The sequence below is a fragment of the Oncorhynchus nerka genome, linkage group LG27 (genome assembly GCF_034236695.1).
Source record: "Oncorhynchus nerka isolate Pitt River linkage group LG27, Oner_Uvic_2.0, whole genome shotgun sequence".
Lineage (NCBI taxonomy): Eukaryota > Metazoa > Chordata > Actinopteri > Salmoniformes > Salmonidae > Oncorhynchus > Oncorhynchus nerka.
In genome coordinates this window covers 7,952,806-7,976,031 of record NC_088422.1, presented here as the reverse complement: position 1 = coordinate 7,976,031, position 23,226 = coordinate 7,952,806, and the positions used below count along the sequence as shown (strand labels likewise).

Genomic DNA, 23,226 nt, shown 5'->3' with positions numbered 1-23,226 from the left:
ACTGACTTTAAATGAACATTTATATATTCATCAGAAGAAACTTCACAAACAATTATTATATATTATTTACGGTTTCAGGAATTCCAGTGTCTTGACCCATGCTAATCCTGGTCAACAATACAATAGACAAATATCTCACCCACTCCAAATAATAACAGAACACCAAAAGTAGTGACAATGTTGACTTTTAGTCTCGGTCTCAATGACCTCATTTATATTCCACATGTCTGTACAATCACTTCAGAGTCTGGGGTTAGAAACCATGTGGAGTCTGGTCTGTTGTCACCATCATCGTAGTGAGGAGACCAAAGCACAGCGTGATGTGAAGATATATTTTTAATGTAAGATGAATGAACACGAAGTACAATAAACAAACCAACAACATGACCACTAACAACACTGAGGGCAAACATGCAACATCACATAGACAATCACCCACAGATTACCCACGGAATATGGCTTCCTAAATATGGTTCCCAGTCAGAGACAACGATAAACAGCTGCCTCTAATTGAGAACCATTCTAGGCAACCATAGACATACAAAACACCTAGACTAGTAAACAACCCCATAAACATACAAAAACCCTAGACAGGACAAAAACCCTAGACAGGACAAAAACCCTAGACAGGACTAAAACCCTAGACAGGACTAAAACCCTAGACAGGACAAAAGCCCTAGACAGGACAAAAACACAACAAACCACCCCTTGTCACACCCTGAACTAACCAAAATAATAAAGAAAACAAAGATAACTAAGGTCAGGGCGTGACATCTGTAGACCTCTCACTCTCCTCAACATTAAATAATCGACATCCGCGTCTTCTGCGCCCGGAGATCATTCGGTTAACTGCATTGCTCAGGGGCAGAAGTACAGATTTTGACCAAGACAGGATCAGTATTCTGACCTGTTTTCCCACCATGACACTCATCACAGGACAGACTATCAGGTTGTTCTAGACAGGATCAGTATTCTGACCTGTTCTCCCACCATGACACTCATCACAGGACAGACTATCAGGTTGTTCTAGACAGGATCAGTATTCTGACCTGTTATCCCACCATGACACTCATCACAGGACAGACTATCAGGTTGTTCTAGACAGGATCAGTATTCTGACCTGTTTTCTCACCATGACACTCATCACAGGACAGACTATCAGGTTGTTCTAGACAGGATCAGTATTCTGACCTGTTCTCCCACCATGACACTCATCACAGGACAGACTATCAGGTTGTTCTAGACAGGATCAGTATTCTGACCTGTTTTCTCACCATGACACTCATCACAGGACAGACTATCAGGTTGTTCTAGACAGGATCAGTATTCTGACCTGTTTTCCCACCATGACACTCATCACAGGACAGACTATCAGGTTGTTCTTACATTGTCAGATAAATATCATGTTATTATCTCCCTCTCTCTTCTTCTACCTCTCCATGTATCCCAGCACTTCTTCAGGCTAGTTACAATAACTCATTTACACATTTCCCTCAGTCTTTCTATCAGTCCCTCTATATCTCCATCCCTTTCCACAATCACTCTATCCTTCTCCTCCATCTCTCTATCCTTCTCCTTCATCTGTCTATTCTTCTCCTCCATCTGTCTGCTGAACTCCCTCTGCATCTTTGTCTGTGAGATCATGATGTTCCTCTGTAACTCAGGCAGGACTATCTTCATCAGGTTTCTCTCTGCTTCAACTCTGGCTTCTCCTTCATAGTTCTCCATCTCCTGTCTGTGTCTCTCCTCCATCTCCCTCCTCTCATTCTCTCTCTTCTCTCTCAATCTCTCCAGCTTTCTCTCCATCTCCTCCCTCTTATCAGACTCCCTCTTCAGCTCCCTCTCCAGCTCTATTTTCTTCTCCTCATCCCTCTCTTCTTTCACCTGTCTCTCCAGTTCACTGGTTCTTTCACTGAGTGTTCTGATATCTCCCTCATGTTTCTGGATCACTCCCTCTATCTTTATCAAAGAGTCCTGCAACTCCTTCTGAAGCCTCTCTCTCAAGTCTCTCTCCTCCCTCTGTTTCTTCTCTCCTCTCTCTCTCTGGATGTTTCCCTCCATCTCTCTAACCTGGTCATCTGCCTCCTTGTAGGTCTGACTGCTGTAGAATCTCTCTCTGTTTCCTGCCACCATCTCCTCTACCTGATCCAGCAGCTCTGATACCTGAGTGCCATGGGCCCTGTCCTTAATGTTGAGGACGTGGTACCTGCTCCCACTTTTCTCTACAAGCTGCTGGAGGTCCCGACTTCCTGCTTGGAGAAACTCCTCAATGCTCTGCTCTTTCAGTCCATCATCATGGGTGAATAGAATCACAGTGTGTTCCCAACAACCCTCCCCAAACATCTCCATTCTCTCCAGCACCCCTCTCTCCTCCCCCTTAGAGGGCTCCACTGGTATGACCAGGAGGAAGGCGTGGGGTCCTGGGGCAGACAGACGGACACAGAGCCCCACATCCTGTCTCATCTCCTCCAGAGAGAGTCCAGGACAGAACCAGTCTGGAGTGTCCACCAGCACCAGCCGTCTCCCACACACGTCCCCCTCTCTCCTCTTACTCCTCTGGGTCACTGCAGAGGGGCTGGCCTGGGCCCCAAACTCCTCTCTGCCCAGGATGGTGTTTCCTGCTGCACCCCTTCCAACCCCAGTCCTCCCCAGCAGCACCAGTCTCAGCTCAGACACACTGGGAGACAATGGGGAGTCTGGACTGCTGCTCTCTCCTCCCACTGCAACACAACACACAGCACTGATCAACACTCTGACTCTCTGGAGGAGGTACAACAGTGTCTAATATAATATAATCTACATCCATAACTCACTATATGGAGGATGTACAACAGTGTCTAATATAATATAATCTACATCCATAACTCACTAGATGGAGGAGGTACAACAGTGTCTAATATAATATCATCTACATCCATAACTCACTAGATGGAGGAGGTACAACAGTGTCTAATATAATATAATCTACATCCATAACTCACTAGATGGATGAGGTACAACAGTGTCTAATATAATATCATCTACATCCATAACTCACTAGATGGAGGAGGTACAACAGTGTCTAATATAATATAATCTACATCCATAACTCACTAGATGGAGGAGGTAACTCCATGCTGCGTCTCCTCCTCAGTGGAAGTGTGGGGTCTGTATCTGAGGTCTCTCCTCCCACTGTAACACAACATAGAGAACTGGTCAACATACTGACTCATCAGAGACACATTTAAAACATAGTATAAACAAACTACAAATACATTACACATCATAGTGAAATATAGATCATTGAAGAAAATAGAGAATATCAAGATTGATGACAGTTTGAGACAATATTGATAACTCACTAAGTGAAGGATGGTCCACTATAGACTAGAAACAGTAGGAGACAACAGGACAATATTGATAACTCACTAAGTGAAGGATGGTCCACTATAGACTAGAAACAGTAGGAGACAACAGGACAATATTGATAACTCACTAAGTGGAGGAACCGTCATGCTGTGTCTCCTCCTGACTGGGAGGATGGAACCTGTATCTGACGTCTCTCCATGTTCTAAAATAATAGAACAACCATTTAGAATGAGAACATTTACCTCAGTGACACATGAAGGCACATAGACCTACTGAAGGGGAGTTCTGGGTTTCTACTGAAATGTTAAGTATCAGATATCTCACTCACCAGTCATCTGGGCTGAGATCTCTCTTCTCAGTCTCTCTACCTCAGTCTTCACATCACATATCTGTTGAGCTGAAATAACAAAGGAGGACTAGGATCTGAATTCTGTGTTAAAGACTTTAGACAGAAATATGATGCAGAGGGAAAGTATGAAGTGATGGACAACAATATTCACAACTCAGTGGAGAGTCGACAAAAACCTGAGAATTGAGGAAAGTACAGAAGACTAAATGTATTAATGGTGTGAATAATCTCACCCAGTTCAGCATTTTCATTGTTGACATCCTCCACCTGTTTGTCTCTTTCCTTTAACTGGTTCTCTCTCTCCTCTAGTAGGTTGTCTTTCTCTTCTACTTCCTGTCTCCTCTCTTTTACTTCCTGTCTCCTCTCTTTAAGTTCATTTTCTTTTCCCTCCAGTAGTTTGTCTCTCTCTTCCAGTAGTCTGTCCTTCTCTCCCAGTCTGTGGTTCCTGTCCTCTAGTTGAAGGTCTTTTTCCTGCAGTAGGACTCTGACGTTCTCTACTTGGCTGTTCTTGTCCTGCAGGTTCTTTCTCAGAGCCTCTTGTTGAATGTCTCTATCCTTTAGTTGCTTGTCTTTCTCTTCCAGTTGGTTTTCTTTCTCTTCCAGTAGTTTCTCCCTCTGTTCCATTATCTGGTTCTTCTCCTCCAGGAGTCTCTCTTTCTCTCTCACTTCCTGGGTCATATCATCCAGTTGTGTGTCTTTCTCCTCTAGTTGTTTCATCATCTCTTTAAACATCTTCAACTCTGAGAGCAATTAACATAATTAGTTGGTTGTTTGAATAAGTAACGTATTAATTAATTCAATAGTATGTCTATAAAGACATTATCATTTGATGGAGGTGGTACAATTATTAGTAATTATTTCCTCCAGTCAAAAGTTATCTGAGCTGAACCAATCATCAACTGGTCTATTGACTATTTGATACATTACAAATTAATTAGTCTGAAAAACTGAATGACATCACTCATGTTCCCTGATTCAATCCTCTCTCCTCCAGACTCTCTCATACTTACCAAGCTCACCAGCTGATGCCTCCCTCTTCAGCTTGTCCTCCTGGGTCTCACGTTGTAAATACGGTGATCCTGAGACTATGGTGTAAAACAGAGAGGTGAGTTCTGTGTGGTAGATGACATCACTATATACAGAACAAACAGGACCAATCAGATTTCTCCTGTCACTCAAGCCTTCCTCATGTAGGGACTGTGGGCACCAATGAGATCTGGTTAACTTCATGAATAATGTTGTTTTGTGATTGGCCTATCTCTGATCAAATGATTATTTTCATTGTTTGTGATAACCAGCATTGGGCTCTATGTCAGATACAGGATATTGTGTCAGGAGGCAGGGTTCTATGGAATATACATTCAGTAGAATGTGAAGAACATATGACATCATAATACAACCTACCTTGAGAACATTTGGGGAGAGTATTGATAAATGTAAAGAAACTGATTTAATTTGTAGCCTTGAAGAAGACACACTGCTGTTCACAAGGCCTGTAGTTTTTATAGTATCAGATTAACACTCTGGTCTGTTCTTTGTCTTGTGTTATTGGTTGTCAATAAACAAAACAGACAAATAAGTAATTACTCACCAAATCCTGATCATCCATTATCCAAGATGGAGAGTCATGAATAATGATCATGTAAAACAGAATGCATTAGTTATTATTGTTCATTGAATTTCTGTGTCATTACATAATTTAATGAACTACCATACATCATATTGATATGACTGTTCATCACATTCATTACTAATATACATCTAGGGAAAGGGATGTAAGCAGTGCTACTATTGGAACAGTCTAAACATCACAGAATGCTTCATACTAGGACATCAAACTGAATTCAAGCTGATTCTATTTTCATTTTGGAGTATGAAATGTTGACCTCTATAGCAGATATATAGTGGGAGGACTATGTGAAATATTGACCTCTATAGCAGATATATAGTGGGAGGACTATGTGAAATATTGACCTCTATGGCAGATATATAGTGGGAGGACTATGTGAAATATTGACCTCTATAGCAGATATATAGTGGGAGGACTATGTGAAATATTGACCTCTATGGCAGATATATAGTGGGAGGACTATGTGAAATATTGACCTCTATAGCAGATATATTGTGGGAGGACTATGTGAAATATTGACCTCTATAGCAGATATATAGTGGGAGGACTATGTGAAATATTGACCTCTATGGCAGATATATAGTGGGAGGACTATGTGAAATATTGACCTCCATGGCAGATATATTGTGAAAGGGAAAGGAAAGGGGGATACCTAGTCAGTTGTCCAACTGAATGTATTCAACTGAGATGTGTCTTCCGCATTTAACTCAACCCCTCTAAAATGTTGAGCTCTACAACAGATATTTTGTGGGAGGGATATGTGAAATGTTGACCTCTTTGGCAGATATATTGTGGGAGAACTATGTGAAATGTTGACTTCCATAGCAGATATATTGAGGGAGATCTATGATATGAAAATTCTGGATAATTTGAAGAACATCTATACATCTTTATCCAACCTACCTTGAGAACATTTGGGGAGAGTATTGATAAATGTAAAGAAACTGATTTAATTTGTAGCCTTGAAGAAAACACACTGCTGTTCACAAGGCCTGTAGTTTTTATAGTATCAGATTAACACTCTGGTCTGTTCTTTGTCTTGTGTTATTGGTTGTCAATAAACAAAACAGAGAAATAAGTAATTACTCACGTTGTCCTGATCATCCATTATCCAAGATGGAGAGTCATGAATAATGATCATGTAAAACAGAATGAATTAGTTATTATTGTTCATTGAATTTCTGTCTCATTACATAATTTATTGAAATACCATACATCATATTGGAATGACTGTTCATCACATTCATTACTAATGTACATCTAGGGAAAGGGATGTAAGCAGTGCTACTATTGGAACAGTCGAAACATCACAGATTGATTCATACTAGGACATCAAACTGAATTCAAGCTGATTCCATGTTCATTTTGGAGTGTGAAATGTTGACCTCTATAGCAGATATATAGTGGGAGGACTGTGTGAAATATTGACCTCTATAGCAGATATATAGTGGGAGGACTATGTGAAATATTGACCTCTATAGCAGATATATAGTGGGAGGACTATGTGAAATATTGACCTCTATGGCAGATATATAGTGGGAGGACTATGTGAAATATTGACCTCTATAGCAGATATATAGTGGGAGAACTATGTGAAATATTGACCTCTATAGCAGATATATAGTGGGAGAACTATGTGAAATATTGACCCCTATGACAGATATATAGTGGGAGGACTATGTGAAATATTGACCTCTATAGCAGATATATAGTGGGAGAACTATGTGAACTATTGACCTCTATGACAGATATATAGTGGGAGGACTATGTGAAATATTGACCTCTATGGCAGATATATAGTGGGAGGACTATGTGAAATATTGACCTCTATAGCAGATATATAGTGGGAGGACTATGTGAAATATTGACCTCTATGGCAGATATATAGTGGGAGGACTATGTGAAATGTTGACCTCTATGGCAGATATATTGTGAAAGGGAAAGGAAAGGGGGATACCTAGTCAGTTTTCCAACTGAATGTATTCAACTGAGATGTGTATTCCGCATTTAACTCAACCCCTCTAAAATGTTGAGCTCTATAGCAGATATATAGTGGGAGAACTATGTGAAATGTTGACCTCTTTGGCAGATATATAGTGGGAGGACTATGTGAAATATTGACCTCTATAGCAGATATATAGTGGGAGGACTATGTGAAATGTTGACCTCTATAGCAGATATATAATGGGAGGACTATGTGAAATATTGACCTCTATGGCAGATATATTGTGGGAGGACTATGTGAAATATTGACCTCTATGGCAGATATATAGTGGGAGGACTATGTGAAATGTTGACCTCTATGGCAGATATATAGTGGGAGGACTATGTGAAATGTTGACCTCTATAGCAGATATATAGTGGGAGGACTATGTGAAATGTTGACCTCTATAGCAGATATATAGTGGGAGGACTATGTGAAATGTTGACCTCTATAGCAGATATATAGTGGGAGGACTATGTGAAATATTGACCTCTATAGCAGATATATAGTGGGAGAACTATGTGAAATGTTGACTTCCATAGCAGATATATTGTGGGAGGTCTATGATATGAAAATTCTGCATAATTTGAAGAACATCTATACATCTTAATCCAACCTACCTTGAGAACATTTGGGGAGAGTATTGATAAATGTAAAGAAACTGATTTAATATGTAGCCTTGAAGAAAACACACTGCTGTTCACAAGGCCTGTAGTTTTTATAGTATCAGATTAACACTCTGGTCTGTTCTTTGTCTTGTGTTATTGGTTGTCAATAAACAAAACAGACAAATAAGTAATTACTCACTATATTCTGATCATCCATTATCCAAGATGGAGAGTCATGAATAATGATCATGTAAAACAGAATGCATTAGTTATTATTGTTCATTGAATTTCTGTCTCATTACATCATTTAATGAAATACCACACATCATATTGGAATGACTGTTCATCACATTCATTACTAATGTACATCTAGGGAAAGGGATGTAAGCAGTGCTACTATTGGAACAGTCTAAACATCACAGAATGATTCATACTGGGACATCAAACTGAATTCAAGCTGATTCCATGTTCATTTTGGAGTGTGAAATATTGACCTCTATAGCAGATATATAATGGGAGGACTATGTGAAATATTGACCTCTAAGGCAGATATATAGTGGGAGGACTATGTGAAATATTGACCTCTATAGCAGATATATAGTGGGAGGACTATGTGAAATATTGACCTCTATAGCAGATATATAATGGGAGGACTATGTGAAATATTGACCTCTAAGGCAGATATATAGTGGGAGGACTATGTGAAATATTGACCTCTATAGCAGATATATAATGGGAGGACTATGTGAAATATTGACCTCTATAGCAGATATATAGTGGGAGGACTATGTGAAATATTGACCTCTATAGCAGATATATAGTGGGAGGACTATGTGAAATATTGACCTAAATGCCAGATATATAGTGGGAGGACTATGTGAAATATTGACCTCCATGGCAGATATATTGTGAAAGGGAAAGGAAAGGGGATACCTAGTCAGTTGTCCAACTGAATGTATTCAACTGAGATGTGTCTTCCGCATTTAACTCAACCCCTCTAAAATGTTGAGCTCTACAACAGATATTTTGTGGGAGGGATATGTGAAATGTTGACCTCTTTGGCAGATATATTGTGGGAGAACTATGTGAAATGTTGACTTCCATAGCAGATATATTGTGGGAGGACTATGATATGAAAATTCTGGATAATTTGTAGAACAGCTATACATCTTAATCCAACCTACCTTGCGAACATTTGGGGAGAGTATTGATAAATGTAAAGAAACTGATTTCATTTGTAGCCTTGAAGAAAACACACTGCTGTTCACAAGGCCTGTAGTTTTATAGTATCAGATTAACACTCTGGTCTGTTCTTTGTCTTGTGTTATTGGTTGTCAATAAACAAAACAGAGAAATAAGTAATTACTCACGTTGTCCTGATCATCCATTATCCAAGATGGAGAGTCATGAATAATGATCATGTAAAACAGAATGAATTAGTTATTATTGTTCATTGAATTTCTGTCTCATTACATAATTTATTGAAATACCATACATCATATTGGAATGACTGTTCATCACATTCATTACTAATGTACATCTAGGAAAGGGATGTAAGCAGTGCTACTATTGGAACAGTCTAAACATCACAGATTGATTCATACTAGGACATCAAACTGAATTCAAGCTGATTCCATGTTCATTTTGGAGTGTGAAATGTTGACCTCTATAGCAGATATATAGTGGGAGGACTGTGTGAAATATTGACCTCTATAGCAGATATATAGTGGGAGGACTATGTGAAATATTGACCTCTATAGCAGATATATAGTGGGAGGACTATGTGAAATATTGACCTCTATAGCAGATATATAGTGGGAGAACTATGTGAAATATTGACCTCTATAGCAGATATATAGTGGGAGAACTATGTGAAATATTGACCCCTATGACAGATATATAGTGGGAGGACTATGTGAAATATTGACCTCTATAGCAGATATATAGTGGGAGAACTATGTGAACTATTGACCTCTATGACAGATATATAGTGGGAGGACTATGTGAAATGTTGACCTCTATGGCAGATATATTGTGAAAGGGAAAGGAAAGGGGGATACCTAGTCAGTTTTCCAACTGAATGTATTCAACTGAGATGTGTATTCCGCATTTAACTCAACCCCTCTAAAATGTTGAGCTCTATAGCAGATATATAGTGGGAGAACTATGTGAAATGTTGACCTCTTTGGCAGATATATAGTGGGAGGACTATGTGAAATATTGACCTCTATAGCAGATATATAGTGGGAGGACTATGTGAAATGTTGACCTCTATAGCAGATATATAATGGGAGGACTATGTGAAATATTGACCTCTATGGCAGATATATTGTGGGAGGACTATGTGAAATATTGACCTCTATGGCAGATATATAGTGGGAGGACTATGTGAAATGTTGACCTCTATGGCAGATATATAGTGGGAGGACTATGTGAAATGTTGACCTCTATAGCAGATATATAGTGGGAGGACTATGTGAAATGTTGACCTCTATAGCAGATATATAGTGGGAGGACTATGTGAAATGTTGACCTCTATAGCAGATATATAGTGGGAGGACTATGTGAAATATTGACCTCTATAGCAGATATATAGTGGGAGGACTATGTGAAATATTGACCTCTATAGCAGATATATAGTGGGAGAACTATGTGAAATGTTGACTTCCATAGCAGATATATTGTGGGAGGTCTATGATATGAAAATTCTGCATAATTTGAAGAACATCTATACATCTTAATCCAACCTACCTTGAGAACATTTGGGGAGAGTATTGATAAATGTAAAGAAACTGATTTAATTTGTAGCCTTGAAGAAAACACACTGCTGTTCACAAGGCCTGTAGTTTTTATAGTATCAGATTAACACTGGTCTGTTCTTTGTCTTGTGTTATTGGTTGTCAATAAACAAAACAGACAAATAAGTAATTACTCACTATATTCTGATCATCCATTATCCAAGATGGAGAGTCATGAATAATGATCATGTAAAACAGAATGCATTAGTTATTATTGTTCATTGAATTTCTGTCTCATTACATCATTTAATGAAATACCACACATCATATTGGAATGACTGTTCATCACATTCATTACTAATGTACATCTAGGGAAAGGGATGTAAGCAGTGCTACTATTGGAACAGTCTAAACATCACAAAATGATTCATACTAGGACATCAAACTGAATTCAAGCTGATTCCATGTTCATTTTGGAGTGTGAAATATTGACCTCTATAGCAGATATATAATGGGAGGACTATGTGAAATATTGACCTCTAAGGCAGATATATAGTGGGAGGACTATGTGAAATATTGACCTCTATAGCAGATATATAATGGGAGGACTATGTGAAATATTGACCTCTATAGCAGATATATAGTGGGAGGACTATGTGAAATATTGACCTCTAAGGCAGATATATAGTGGGAGGACTATGTGAAATATTGACCTCTATAGCAGATATATAATGGGAGGACTATGTGAAATATTGACCTCTATAGCAGATATATAGTGGGAGGACTATGTGAAATATTGACCTCTATAGCAGATATATAGTGGGAGGACTATGTGAAATATTGACCTAAATGCCAGATATATAGTGGGAGGACTATGTGAAATATTGACCTCCATGGCAGATATATTGTGAAAGGGAAAGGAAAGGGGATACCTAGTCAGTTGTCCAACTGAATGTATTCAACTGAGATGTGTCTTCCGCATTTAACTCAACCCCTCTAAAATGTTGAGCTCTACAACAGATATTTTGTGGGAGGGATATGTGAAATGTTGACCTCTTTGGCAGATATATTGTGGGAGAACTATGTGAAATGTTGACTTCCATAGCAGATATATTGTGGGAGGACTATGATATGAAAATTCTGGATAATTTGTAGAACAGCTATACATCTTAATCCAACCTACCTTGAGAACATTTGGGGAGAGTATTGATAAATGTAAAGAAACTGATTTCATTTGTAGCCTTGAAGAAAACACACTGCTGTTCACAAGGCCTGTAGTTTTTATAGTATCAGATTAACACTCTGGTCTGTTCTTTGTCTTGTGTTATTGGTTGTCAATAAACAAAACAGAGAAATAAGTAATTACTCACGTTGTCCTGATCATCCATTATCCAAGATGGAGAGTCATGAATAATGATCATGTAAAACAGAATGAATTAGTTATTATTGTTCATTGAATTTCTGTCTCATTACATAATTTATTGAAATACCATACATCATATTGGAATGACTGTTCATCACATTCATTACTAATGTACATCTAGGGAAAGGGATGTAAGCAGTGCTACTATTGGAACAGTCGAAACATCACAGAATGATTCATACTAGGACATCAAACTGAATTCAAGCTGATTCCATGTTCATTTTGGAGTGTGAAATGTTGACCTCTATAGCAGATATATAGTGGGAGGACTGTGTGAAATATTGACCTCTATAGCAGATATATAGTGGGAGGACTATGTGAAATATTGACCTCTATAGCAGATATATAGTGGGAGGACTATGTGAAATATTGACCTCTATAGCAGATATATAGTGGGAGAACTATGTGAAATATTGACCTCTATAGCAGATATATAGTGGGAGAACTATGTGAAATATTGACCCCTATGACAGATATATAGTGGGAGGACTATGTGAAATATTGACCTCTATAGCAGATATATAGTGGGAGAACTATGTGAACTATTGACCTCTATGACAGATATATAGTGGGAGGACTATGTGAAATATTGACCTCTATGGCAGATATATAGTGGGAGGACTATGTGAAATATTGACCTCTATAGCAGATATATAGTGGGAGGACTATGTGAAATATTGACCTCTATGGCAGATATATAGTGGGAGGACTATGTGAAATGTTGACCTCTATGGCAGATATATTGTGAAAGGGAAAGGAAAGGGGGATACCTAGTCAGTTTTCCAACTGAATGTATTCAACTGAGATGTGTATTCCGCATTTAACTCAACCCCTCTAAAATGTTGAGCTCTATAGCAGATATATAGTGGGAGAACTATGTGAAATGTTGACCTCTTTGGCAGATATATAGTGGGAGGACTATGTGAAATATTGACCTCTATAGCAGATATATAGTGGGAGGACTATGTGAAATGTTGACCTCTATAGCAGATATATAATGGGAGGACTATGTGAAATATTGACCTCTATGGCAGATATATTGTGGGAGGACTATGTGAAATATTGACCTCTATGGCAGATATATAGTGGGAGGACTATGTGAAATGTTGACCTCTATGGCAGATATATAGTGGGAGGACTATGTGAAATGTTGACCTCTATAGCAGATATATAGTGGGAGGACTATGTGAAATGTTGACCTCTATAGCAGATATATAGTGGGAGGACTATGTGAAATGTTGACCTCTATAGCAGATATATAGTGGGAGGACTATGTGAAATATTGACCTCTATAGCAGATATATAGTGGGAGAACTATGTGAAATGTTGACTTCCATAGCAGATATATTGTGGGAGGTCTATGATATGAAAATTCTGCATAATTTGAAGAACATCTATACATCTTAATCCAACCTACCTTGAGAACATTTGGGGAGAGTATTGATAAATGTAAAGAAACTGATTTAATATGTAGCCTTGAAGAAAACACACTGCTGTTCACAAGGCCTGTAGTTTTTATAGTATCAGATTAACACTCTGGTCTGTTCTTTGTCTTGTGTTATTGGTTGTCAATAAACAAAACAGACAAATAAGTAATTACTCACTATATTCTGATCATCCATTATCCAAGATGGAGAGTCATGAATAATGATCATGTAAAACAGAATGCATTAGTTATTATTGTTCATTGAATTTCTGTCTCATTACATCATTTAATGAAATACCACACATCATATTGGAATGACTGTTCATCACATTCATTACTAATGTACATCTAGGGAAAGGGATGTAAGCAGTGCTACTATTGGAACAGTCTAAACATCACAGAATGATTCATACTGGGACATCAAACTGAATTCAAGCTGATTCCATGTTCATTTTGGAGTGTGAAATATTGACCTCTATAGCAGATATATAATGGGAGGACTATGTGAAATATTGACCTCTAAGGCAGATATATAGTGGGAGGACTATGTGAAATATTGACCTCTATAGCAGATATATAGTGGGAGGACTATGTGAAATATTGACCTCTATAGCAGATATATAATGGGAGGACTATGTGAAATATTGACCTCTAAGGCAGATATATAGTGGGAGGACTATGTGAAATATTGACCTCTATAGCAGATATATAATGGGAGGACTATGTGAAATATTGACCTCTATAGCAGATATATAGTGGGAGGACTATGTGAAATATTGACCTCTATAGCAGATATATAGTGGGAGGACTATGTGAAATATTGACCTAAATGCCAGATATATAGTGGGAGGACTATGTGAAATATTGACCTCCATGGCAGATATATTGTGAAAGGGAAAGGAAAGGGGGATACCTAGTCAGTTGTCCAACTGAATGTATTCAACTGAGATGTGTCTTCCGCATTTAACTCAACCCCTCTAAAATGTTGAGCTCTACAACAGATATTTTGTGGGAGGGATATGTGAAATGTTGACCTCTTTGGCAGATATATTGTGGGAGAACTATGTGAAATGTTGACTTCCATAGCAGATATATTGTGGGAGGACTATGATATGAAAATTCTGGATAATTTGTAGAACAGCTATACATCTTAATCCAACCTACCTTGCGAACATTTGGGGAGAGTATTGATAAATGTAAAGAAACTGATTTCATTTGTAGCCTTGAAGAAAACACACTGCTGTTCACAAGGCCTGTAGTTTTTATAGTATCAGATTAACACTCTGGTCTGTTCTTTGTCTTGTGTTATTGGTTGTCAATAAACAAAACAGAGAAATAAGTAATTACTCACGTTGTCCTGATCATCCATTATCCAAGATGGAGAGTCATGAATAATGATCATGTAAAACAGAATGAATTAGTTATTATTGTTCATTGAATTTCTGTCTCATTACATAATTTATTGAAATACCATACATCATATTGGAATGACTGTTCATCACATTCATTACTAATGTACATCTAGGGAAAGGGATGTAAGCAGTGCTACTATTGGAACAGTCTAAACATCACAGATTGATTCATACTAGGACATCAAACTGAATTCAAGCTGATTCCATGTTCATTTTGGAGTGTGAAATGTTGACCTCTATAGCAGATATATAGTGGGAGGACTGTGTGAAATATTGACCTCTATAGCAGATATATAGTGGGAGGACTATGTGAAATATTGACCTCTATAGCAGATATATAGTGGGAGGACTATGTGAAATATTGACCTCTATAGCAGATATATAGTGGGAGAACTATGTGAAATATTGACCTCTATAGCAGATATATAGTGGGAGAACTATGTGAAATATTGACCCCTATGACAGATATATAGTGGGAGGACTATGTGAAATATTGACCTCTATAGCAGATATATAGTGGGAGAACTATGTGAACTATTGACCTCTATGACAGATATATAGTGGGAGGACTATGTGAAATGTTGACCTCTATGGCAGATATATTGTGAAAGGGAAAGGAAGGGGGATACCTAGTCAGTTTTCCAACTGAATGTATTCAACTGAGATGTGTATTCCGCATTTAACTCAACCCCTCTAAAATGTTGAGCTCTATAGCAGATATATAGTGGGAGAACTATGTGAAATGTTGACCTCTTTGGCAGATATATAGTGGGAGGACTATGTGAAATATTGACCTCTATAGCAGATATATAGTGGGAGGACTATGTGAAATGTTGACCTCTATAGCAGATATATAATGGGAGGACTATGTGAAATATTGACCTCTATGGCAGATATATTGTGGGAGGACTATGTGAAATATTGACCTCTATGGCAGATATATAGTGGGAGGACTATGTGAAATGTTGACCTCTATGGCAGATATATAGTGGGAGGACTATGTGAAATGTTGACCTCTATAGCAGATATATAGTGGGAGGACTATGTGAAATGTTGACCTCTATAGCAGATATATAGTGGGAGGACTATGTGAAATGTTGACCTCTATAGCAGATATATAGTGGGAGGACTATGTGAAATATTGACCTCTATAGCAGATATATAGTGGGAGGACTATGTGAAATATTGACCTCTATAGCAGATATATAGTGGGAGAACTATGTGAAATGTTGACTTCCATAGCAGATATATTGTGGGAGGTCTATGATATGAAAATTCTGCATAATTTGAAGAACATCTATACATCTTAATCCAACCTACCTTGAGAACATTTGGGGAGAGTATTGATAAATGTAAAGAAACTGATTTAATTTGTAGCCTTGAAGAAAACACACTGCTGTTCACAAGGCCTGTAGTTTTTATAGTATCAGATTAACACTGGTCTGTTCTTTGTCTTGTGTTATTGGTTGTCAATAAACAAAACAGACAAATAAGTAATTACTCACTATATTCTGATCATCCATTATCCAAGATGGAGAGTCATGAATAATGATCATGTAAAACAGAATGCATTAGTTATTATTGTTCATTGAATTTCTGTCTCATTACATCATTTAATGAAATACCACACATCATATTGGAATGACTGTTCATCACATTCATTACTAATGTACATCTAGGGAAAGGGATGTAAGCAGTGCTACTATTGGAACAGTCTAAACATCACAAAATGATTCATACTAGGACATCAAACTGAATTCAAGCTGATTCCATGTTCATTTTGGAGTGTGAAATATTGACCTCTATAGCAGATATATAATGGGAGGACTATGTGAAATATTGACCTCTAAGGCAGATATATAGTGGGAGGACTATGTGAAATATTGACCTCTATAGCAGATATATAATGGGAGGACTATGTGAAATATTGACCTCTATAGCAGATATATAGTGGGAGGACTATGTGAAATATTGACCTCTAAGGCAGATATATAGTGGGAGGACTATGTGAAATATTGACCTCTATAGCAGATATATAATGGGAGGACTATGTGAAATATTGACCTCTATAGCAGATATATAGTGGGAGGACTATGTGAAATATTGACCTCTATAGCAGATATATAGTGGGAGGACTATGTGAAATATTGACCTAAATGCCAGATATATAGTGGGAGGACTATGTGAAATATTGACCTCCATGGCAGATATATTGTGAAAGGGAAAGGAAAGGGGGATACCTAGTCAGTTGTCCAACTGAATGTATTCAACTGAGATGTGTCTTCCGCATTTAACTCAACCCCTCTAAAATGTTGAGCTCTACAACAGATATTTTGTGGGAGGGATATGTGAAATGTTGACCTCTTTGGCAGATATATTGTGGGAGAACTATGTGAAATGTTGACTTCCATAGCAGATATATTGTGGGAGGACTATGATATGAAAATTCTGGATAATTTGTAGAACAGCTATACATCTTAATCCAACCTACCTTGCGAACATTTGGGGAGAGTATTGATAAATGTAAAGAAACTGATTTCATTTGTAGCCTTGAAGAAAACACACTGCTGTTCACAAGGCCTGTAGTTTTATAGTATCAGATTAACACTCTGGTCTGTTCTTTGTCTTGTGTTATTGGTTGTCAATAAACAAAACAGAGAAATAAGTAATTACTCACGTTGTCCTGATCATCCATTATCCAAGATGGAGAGTCATGAATAATGATCATGTAAAACAGAATGAATTAGTTATTATTGTTCATTGAATTTCTGTCTCATTACATAATTTATTGAAATACCATACATCATATTGGAATGACTGTTCATCACATTCATTACTAATGTACATCTAGGGAAAGGGATGTAAGCAGTGCTACTATTGGAACAGTCGAAACATCACAGAATGATTCATACTAGGACATCAAACTGAATTCAAGCTGATTCCATGTTCATTTTGGAGTGTGAAATGTTGACCTCTATAGCAGATATATAGTGGGAGGACTGTGTGAAATATTGACCTCTATAGCAGATATATAGTGGGAGGACTATGTGAAATATTGACCTCTATAGCAGATATATAGTGGGAGGACTATGTGAAATATTGACCTCTATAGCAGATATATAGTGGGAGAACTATGTGAAATATTGACCTCTATAGCAGATATATAGTGGGAGAACTATGTGAAATATTGACCCCTATGACAGATATATAGTGGGAGGACTATGTGAAATATTGACCTCTATAGCAGATATATAGTGGGAGAACTATGTGAACTATTGACCTCTATGACAGATATATAGTGGGAGGACTATGTGAAATATTGACCTCTATGGCAGATATATAGTGGGAGGACTATGTGAAATATTGACCTCTATAGCAGATATATAGTGGGAGGACTATGTGAAATATTGACCTCTATGGCAGATATATAGTGGGAGGACTATGTGAAATGTTGACCTCTATGGCAGATATATTGTGAAAGGGAAAGGAAAGGGGGATACCTAGTCAGTTTTCCAACTGAATGTATTCAACTGAGATGTGTATTCCGCATTTAACTCAACCCCTCTAAAATGTTGAGCTCTATAGCAGATATATAGTGGGAGAACTATGTGAAATGTTGACCTCTTTGGCAGATATATAGTGGGAGGACTATGTGAAATATTGACCTCTATAGCAGATATATAGTGGGAGGACTATGTGAAATGTTGACCTCTATAGCAGATATATAATGGGAGGACTATGTGAAATATTGACCTCTATGGCAGATATATTGTGGGAGGACTATGTGAAATATTGACCTCTATGGCAGATATATAGTGGGAGGACTATGTGAAATGTTGACCTCTATGGCAGATATATAGTGGGAGGACTATGTGAAATGTTGACCTCTATAGCAGATATATAGTGGGAGGACTATGTGAAATGTTGACCTCTATAGCAGATATATAGTGGGAGGACTATGTGAAATGTTGACCTCTATAGCAGATATATAGTGGGAGGACTATGTGAAATATTGACCTCTATGGCAGATATATAGTGGGAGGACTATGTGAAATATTGACCTAAATGCCAGATATATAGTGGGAGGACTATGTGAAATATTGACCTCCATGGCAGATATATTGTGAAAGGGAAAGGAAAGGGGGATACCTAGTCAGTTGTCCAACTGAATGTATTCAACTGAGATGTGTCTTCCGCATTTAACTCAACCCCTCTAAAATGTTGAGCTCTACAACAGATATTTTGTGGGAGGGATATGTGAAATGTTGACCTCTTTGGCAGATATATTGTGGGAGAACTATGTGAAATGTTGACTTCCATAGCAGATATATTGTGGGAGGACTATGATATGAAAATTCTGGATAATTTGTAGAACAGCTATACATCTTAATCCAACCTACCTTGCGAACATTTGGGGAGAGTATTGATAAATGTAAAGAAACTGATTTCATTTGTAGCCTTGAAGAAAACACACTGCTGTTCACAAGGCCTGTAGTTTTTATAGTATCAGATTAACACTCTGGTCTGTTCTTTGTCTTGTGTTACTGGTTGTCAATAAACAAAACAGACAAATAAGTAATTACTCACCAAATCCTGATCATCCATTATCCAAGATGGAGAGTCATGAATAATGATCATGTAAAACAGAATGCATTAGTTATTATTGTTCATTGAATTTCTGTCTCATTACATAATTTAATGAAATACCACACATCATATTGGAATGACTGTTCATCACATTCATTACTAATGTACATCTAGGGAAAGGGATGTAAGCAGTGCTACTATTGGAAAAGTCTAAACATCACAGAATGATTCATACTGGGACATCAAACTGAATTCAAGCTGATTCTATTTTCATTTTGGAGTGTGAAATATTGACCTCTATGGCAGATATATTGTGGGAGAACTATGTGAAATGTTGACCTCTATGGCAGATATATTGTGGGAGGACTATGTGAAATATTGACCTCTATAGCAGATATATAGTGGGAGGACTATGTGAAATATTGACCTCTATGGCAGATATATAGTGGGAGGACTATGTGAAATATTGACCTCTATGGCAGATATATAGTGGGAGGACTATGTGAAATATTGACCTCTATACTGTGGGAGATCTATGATTTGAAAATTGTGGATAATTTGAAGAACATCTATACATCTTAATCCAACCTACCTTGAGAACATTTGGGGAGAGTATTGATAAATGTAAAGAAACTGATTTAATTTGTAGCCTTGAAGAAGACACACTGCTGTTCACAAGGCCTGTAGTTTTTATAGTATCAGATTAACACTCTGGTCTGTTCTTTGTCTTGTGTTATTGGTTGTCAATAAACAAAACAGACAAATAAGTAATTACTCACCCCAAACTGATCATCAATTATCCAAGATGGAGAGTCATGAATAATGATCATGTAAAACAGAATGCATTAGTTATTATTGTTCATTGAATTTCTGTCTCATTACATAATTTAATGAAATACCATACATCATATTGATATGACTGTTCATCACATTCATTACTAATGACAATCAAGGGACGTGACAGTAATGTTGGAATGGTTCTAATGCTTTAGGACCAGCTCAAAGCTCAGAGTGATGCTAATATGCATTGTAACTAGTTGATATTCAGAATGAATCTAGTCTATTCATCTGTAACTCCTACTATGAACTCCTACCTACATGAGAAAGTACAAGTGTTCTGTACAGGGAAAGAGACTGGTTGTTATTGTTGTTGTTTAGGTGTTTAGAAACATTACTGGAGTTCTAGAACACTTACATCCTCTGATCCATAAACCCACTGCAGCCTCCTCCTTCTGTTCTCCATGGATGACCTGACAGATGTAGACTCCTGTATCTGACCTCCTGAAGTCTCTCAGCCTCAGAGACACGTTGCCTGTCTCCAGCTCCTGGGTGATCAGACTCACTCTGCCCTCATAGCCACTCCTCTCTGTCACCTGGCCATTCTTATACAGGTAAATACACTCTGTCCTTTTAAACCACCTGATCGTCGTGGCAACAGCACTGGTATCAGGTGACAGGTGACAGGGGAGGGTGACCTCTTCACCAACATCAGCCTCCACATGGTCTTCTGAGGTGAGTTTAAACTGATCTGTTCAGAAAGAGAGAACATTTCATGTTTAATGACATCATCTGTGTCAGGAACACAAATCCTCTCAGTACATTTATAAACACAGCTGAATTAATAACTACAACAGACATACAACAACCAGGACCATGTCAATTCTAAAATACAACCCCCACAATCCCAGACAGACAGATTCATTTGAAGGAAAGTCTATATGTCATAGAAGAATGTGATGCTACAATCTAGAATGATATTATCCCATTTGTTCCCACATCTTTCCCAGACATGCCACTATGCTAATCTTATGCCACTAGTAGCCTAACATGTCATCCATTTTAATTATTTCTTTATTTAAAAGTATGTTTTATTCTTGGTCACAGTTGTGACAGAGTGCTCTGTCTATAATAACATGAACAGATATTTACCCCTATTCCTCAACCTCTATATCTATATACCTCAGCCCACTTACCCAGACACCTAAACTCAATGACACACACACCCCAGCCCTGTTACCCCCATGCCCTAACCCCTGTTATCTATATACCCCAGCCCTGTTACCCCCATGCCCTAACCCCTGTTATCTATATACCCCAGCCCTGTTACCCCCATGCCCTAACCCCTGTTATCTACACACCCCAGCCCTGTGACCCCCATGCCCTAACCCCAACACCCACATACCAATACCCTCAAACCTATACAATCAAGTACATATACAGGCATATCTAACATAAATGATAAAATTTGAATAAATTAGAGGCTCTGTATTTCTCCATTAGTCAGACATGTTTGTCAGGTAGCTGAGCACTTAAGAGCATTGGACCAGTAACCCAAACGTTGCTGGGTTGAGTCCCTGAGGAAACTAGGAAAACATTAGTTGATAAGCCCTTGAGCAAGGCACTTAATCCTAATTGCTCTGGATACATATTTATTTATTTAACGAGGCAAGTCAGTTCAGAACAAATTCTTATTTACAATGACACCCAGACAACACTGGACCAATTGTGCTCTGCCCTGTGCAACTCCCAATCATGTGATACAGCCTGGAATTGAACCAGAGTCTGTAGAGACGCCTCGAGAACATTTACACATAAAGACAAATAAAACCACAAACACATTTCATTTTCAATAGTTGGTTTAGTTCTGTTCTCCCAGATACATGAAAGAAAAGTTCATCATTAATTATAGCATGTTGACTTACTATGAACTCTGGACTCGGCCATTTTAACTGCAATAAAAAGAGAAAACATTCATATTTACATCATTACCATTCATCATATTCTCTCTTTTGCTCAATCACACAGATACAAACATCACTTCCTCTTTCTCCAGTCCTCATTGTTTTAAAACAGGACTGTTGTGTCTAGTTTGGAAAGTGAAATATACTGAGATCTCCTCTTACCGTTACTGGTCTTCACGTCCTCCACTTCACATTCAAAATAGTTTATTTAAATCCATAACCACTCTAATAGTCACTATATGTGCATTTCTAAACGTTTTTACAGAACAATCTACACCTCAGTCCTATACTGAGACCCAACTTTCACTTTCACCTTTGCGCAGGCACTTGGTGTGTTGCCAACTCCTCAGTAAGGAAAGGGACGGGGTGGGGCCCACCGCAGCACACGCTGCTCGTTGAGAAGAGTAAGAACGATACGTGCTTTCACGTCAAAGTCTCCAAAAGTCTCCAATAACACCAGGAAAAGTCGCTAGATTTGTCGCTAGTCGCTTTTTTGAAAATGTGTCGCTAGAGGGGTTTGAATACTTGATAAATATAACGACAACGTCGCTAAGTTGCCAACACTGAAGTGAGTCGCAAAGCCAATCACAACACCGATGGCAGTAATTTGTCAGTTCGTCCTTCACTCCAGTGAAGAGACCAATCTAAGGTTTCTAGACACATACCCGCCTTTAAGCCCGCCCCCATCAACCGGATATCCAAACCCAAAGATGCCAAATTTGAGAGAAAGCAATTTGAGAAATTGTGAGCGAAAACTTGACAATAACAAGTGACTATTGCTGGTGGACAATTTAATACCTTCAAAATAAATAAAAAATATACGTTTGAATCACTTTTTTTTCTTACAGTTCTATATGTACTGTTTAAATAAAGGTTAAATAAAAAATAAAAATAAATGTACTGTTTAAGACACACTTGCAAGCGTTCAAGTCCAATGTGTGCTCTTGACTGGCCTGTGCACTCCGCGGGACCTCTTCTCA

General features: G+C 38.0%; 2 protein-coding genes across 2 annotated transcripts in view; both read right to left on the bottom strand.

Annotated features, from left to right (window-relative positions):
* Positions 1–169: 169 nt before the first annotated feature.
* LOC135565248 (trichohyalin-like) overlaps positions 170–23,226 on the bottom strand; it is a 65,759-nt gene continuing 42,702 nt past the window's right edge. The window contains exon 8 of the transcript XR_010461416.1: positions 170–1,381. The gene's annotated coding sequence lies outside the window, so the exon portion shown is untranslated. The remainder of the gene's footprint in view (positions 1,382–23,226) is intronic.
* Positions 319–22,811, bottom strand: LOC135559638 (WD repeat-containing protein 87-like). The gene is made up of 11 exons (XM_065011122.1): positions 22,409–22,811; positions 22,208–22,234; positions 20,662–21,033; positions 20,285–20,290; positions 5,289–5,294; positions 4,708–4,782; positions 3,931–4,437; positions 3,677–3,745; positions 3,476–3,550; positions 3,094–3,171; positions 319–2,720 (listed from the first exon to the last, which is right to left on the bottom strand). Exons 2-11 carry the CDS (start codon positions 22,227–22,229, stop codon positions 1,477–1,479), a joined length of 2,454 nt encoding a protein of 817 aa, XP_064867194.1. The 5' UTR covers positions 22,230–22,234; positions 22,409–22,811; the 3' UTR covers positions 319–1,476.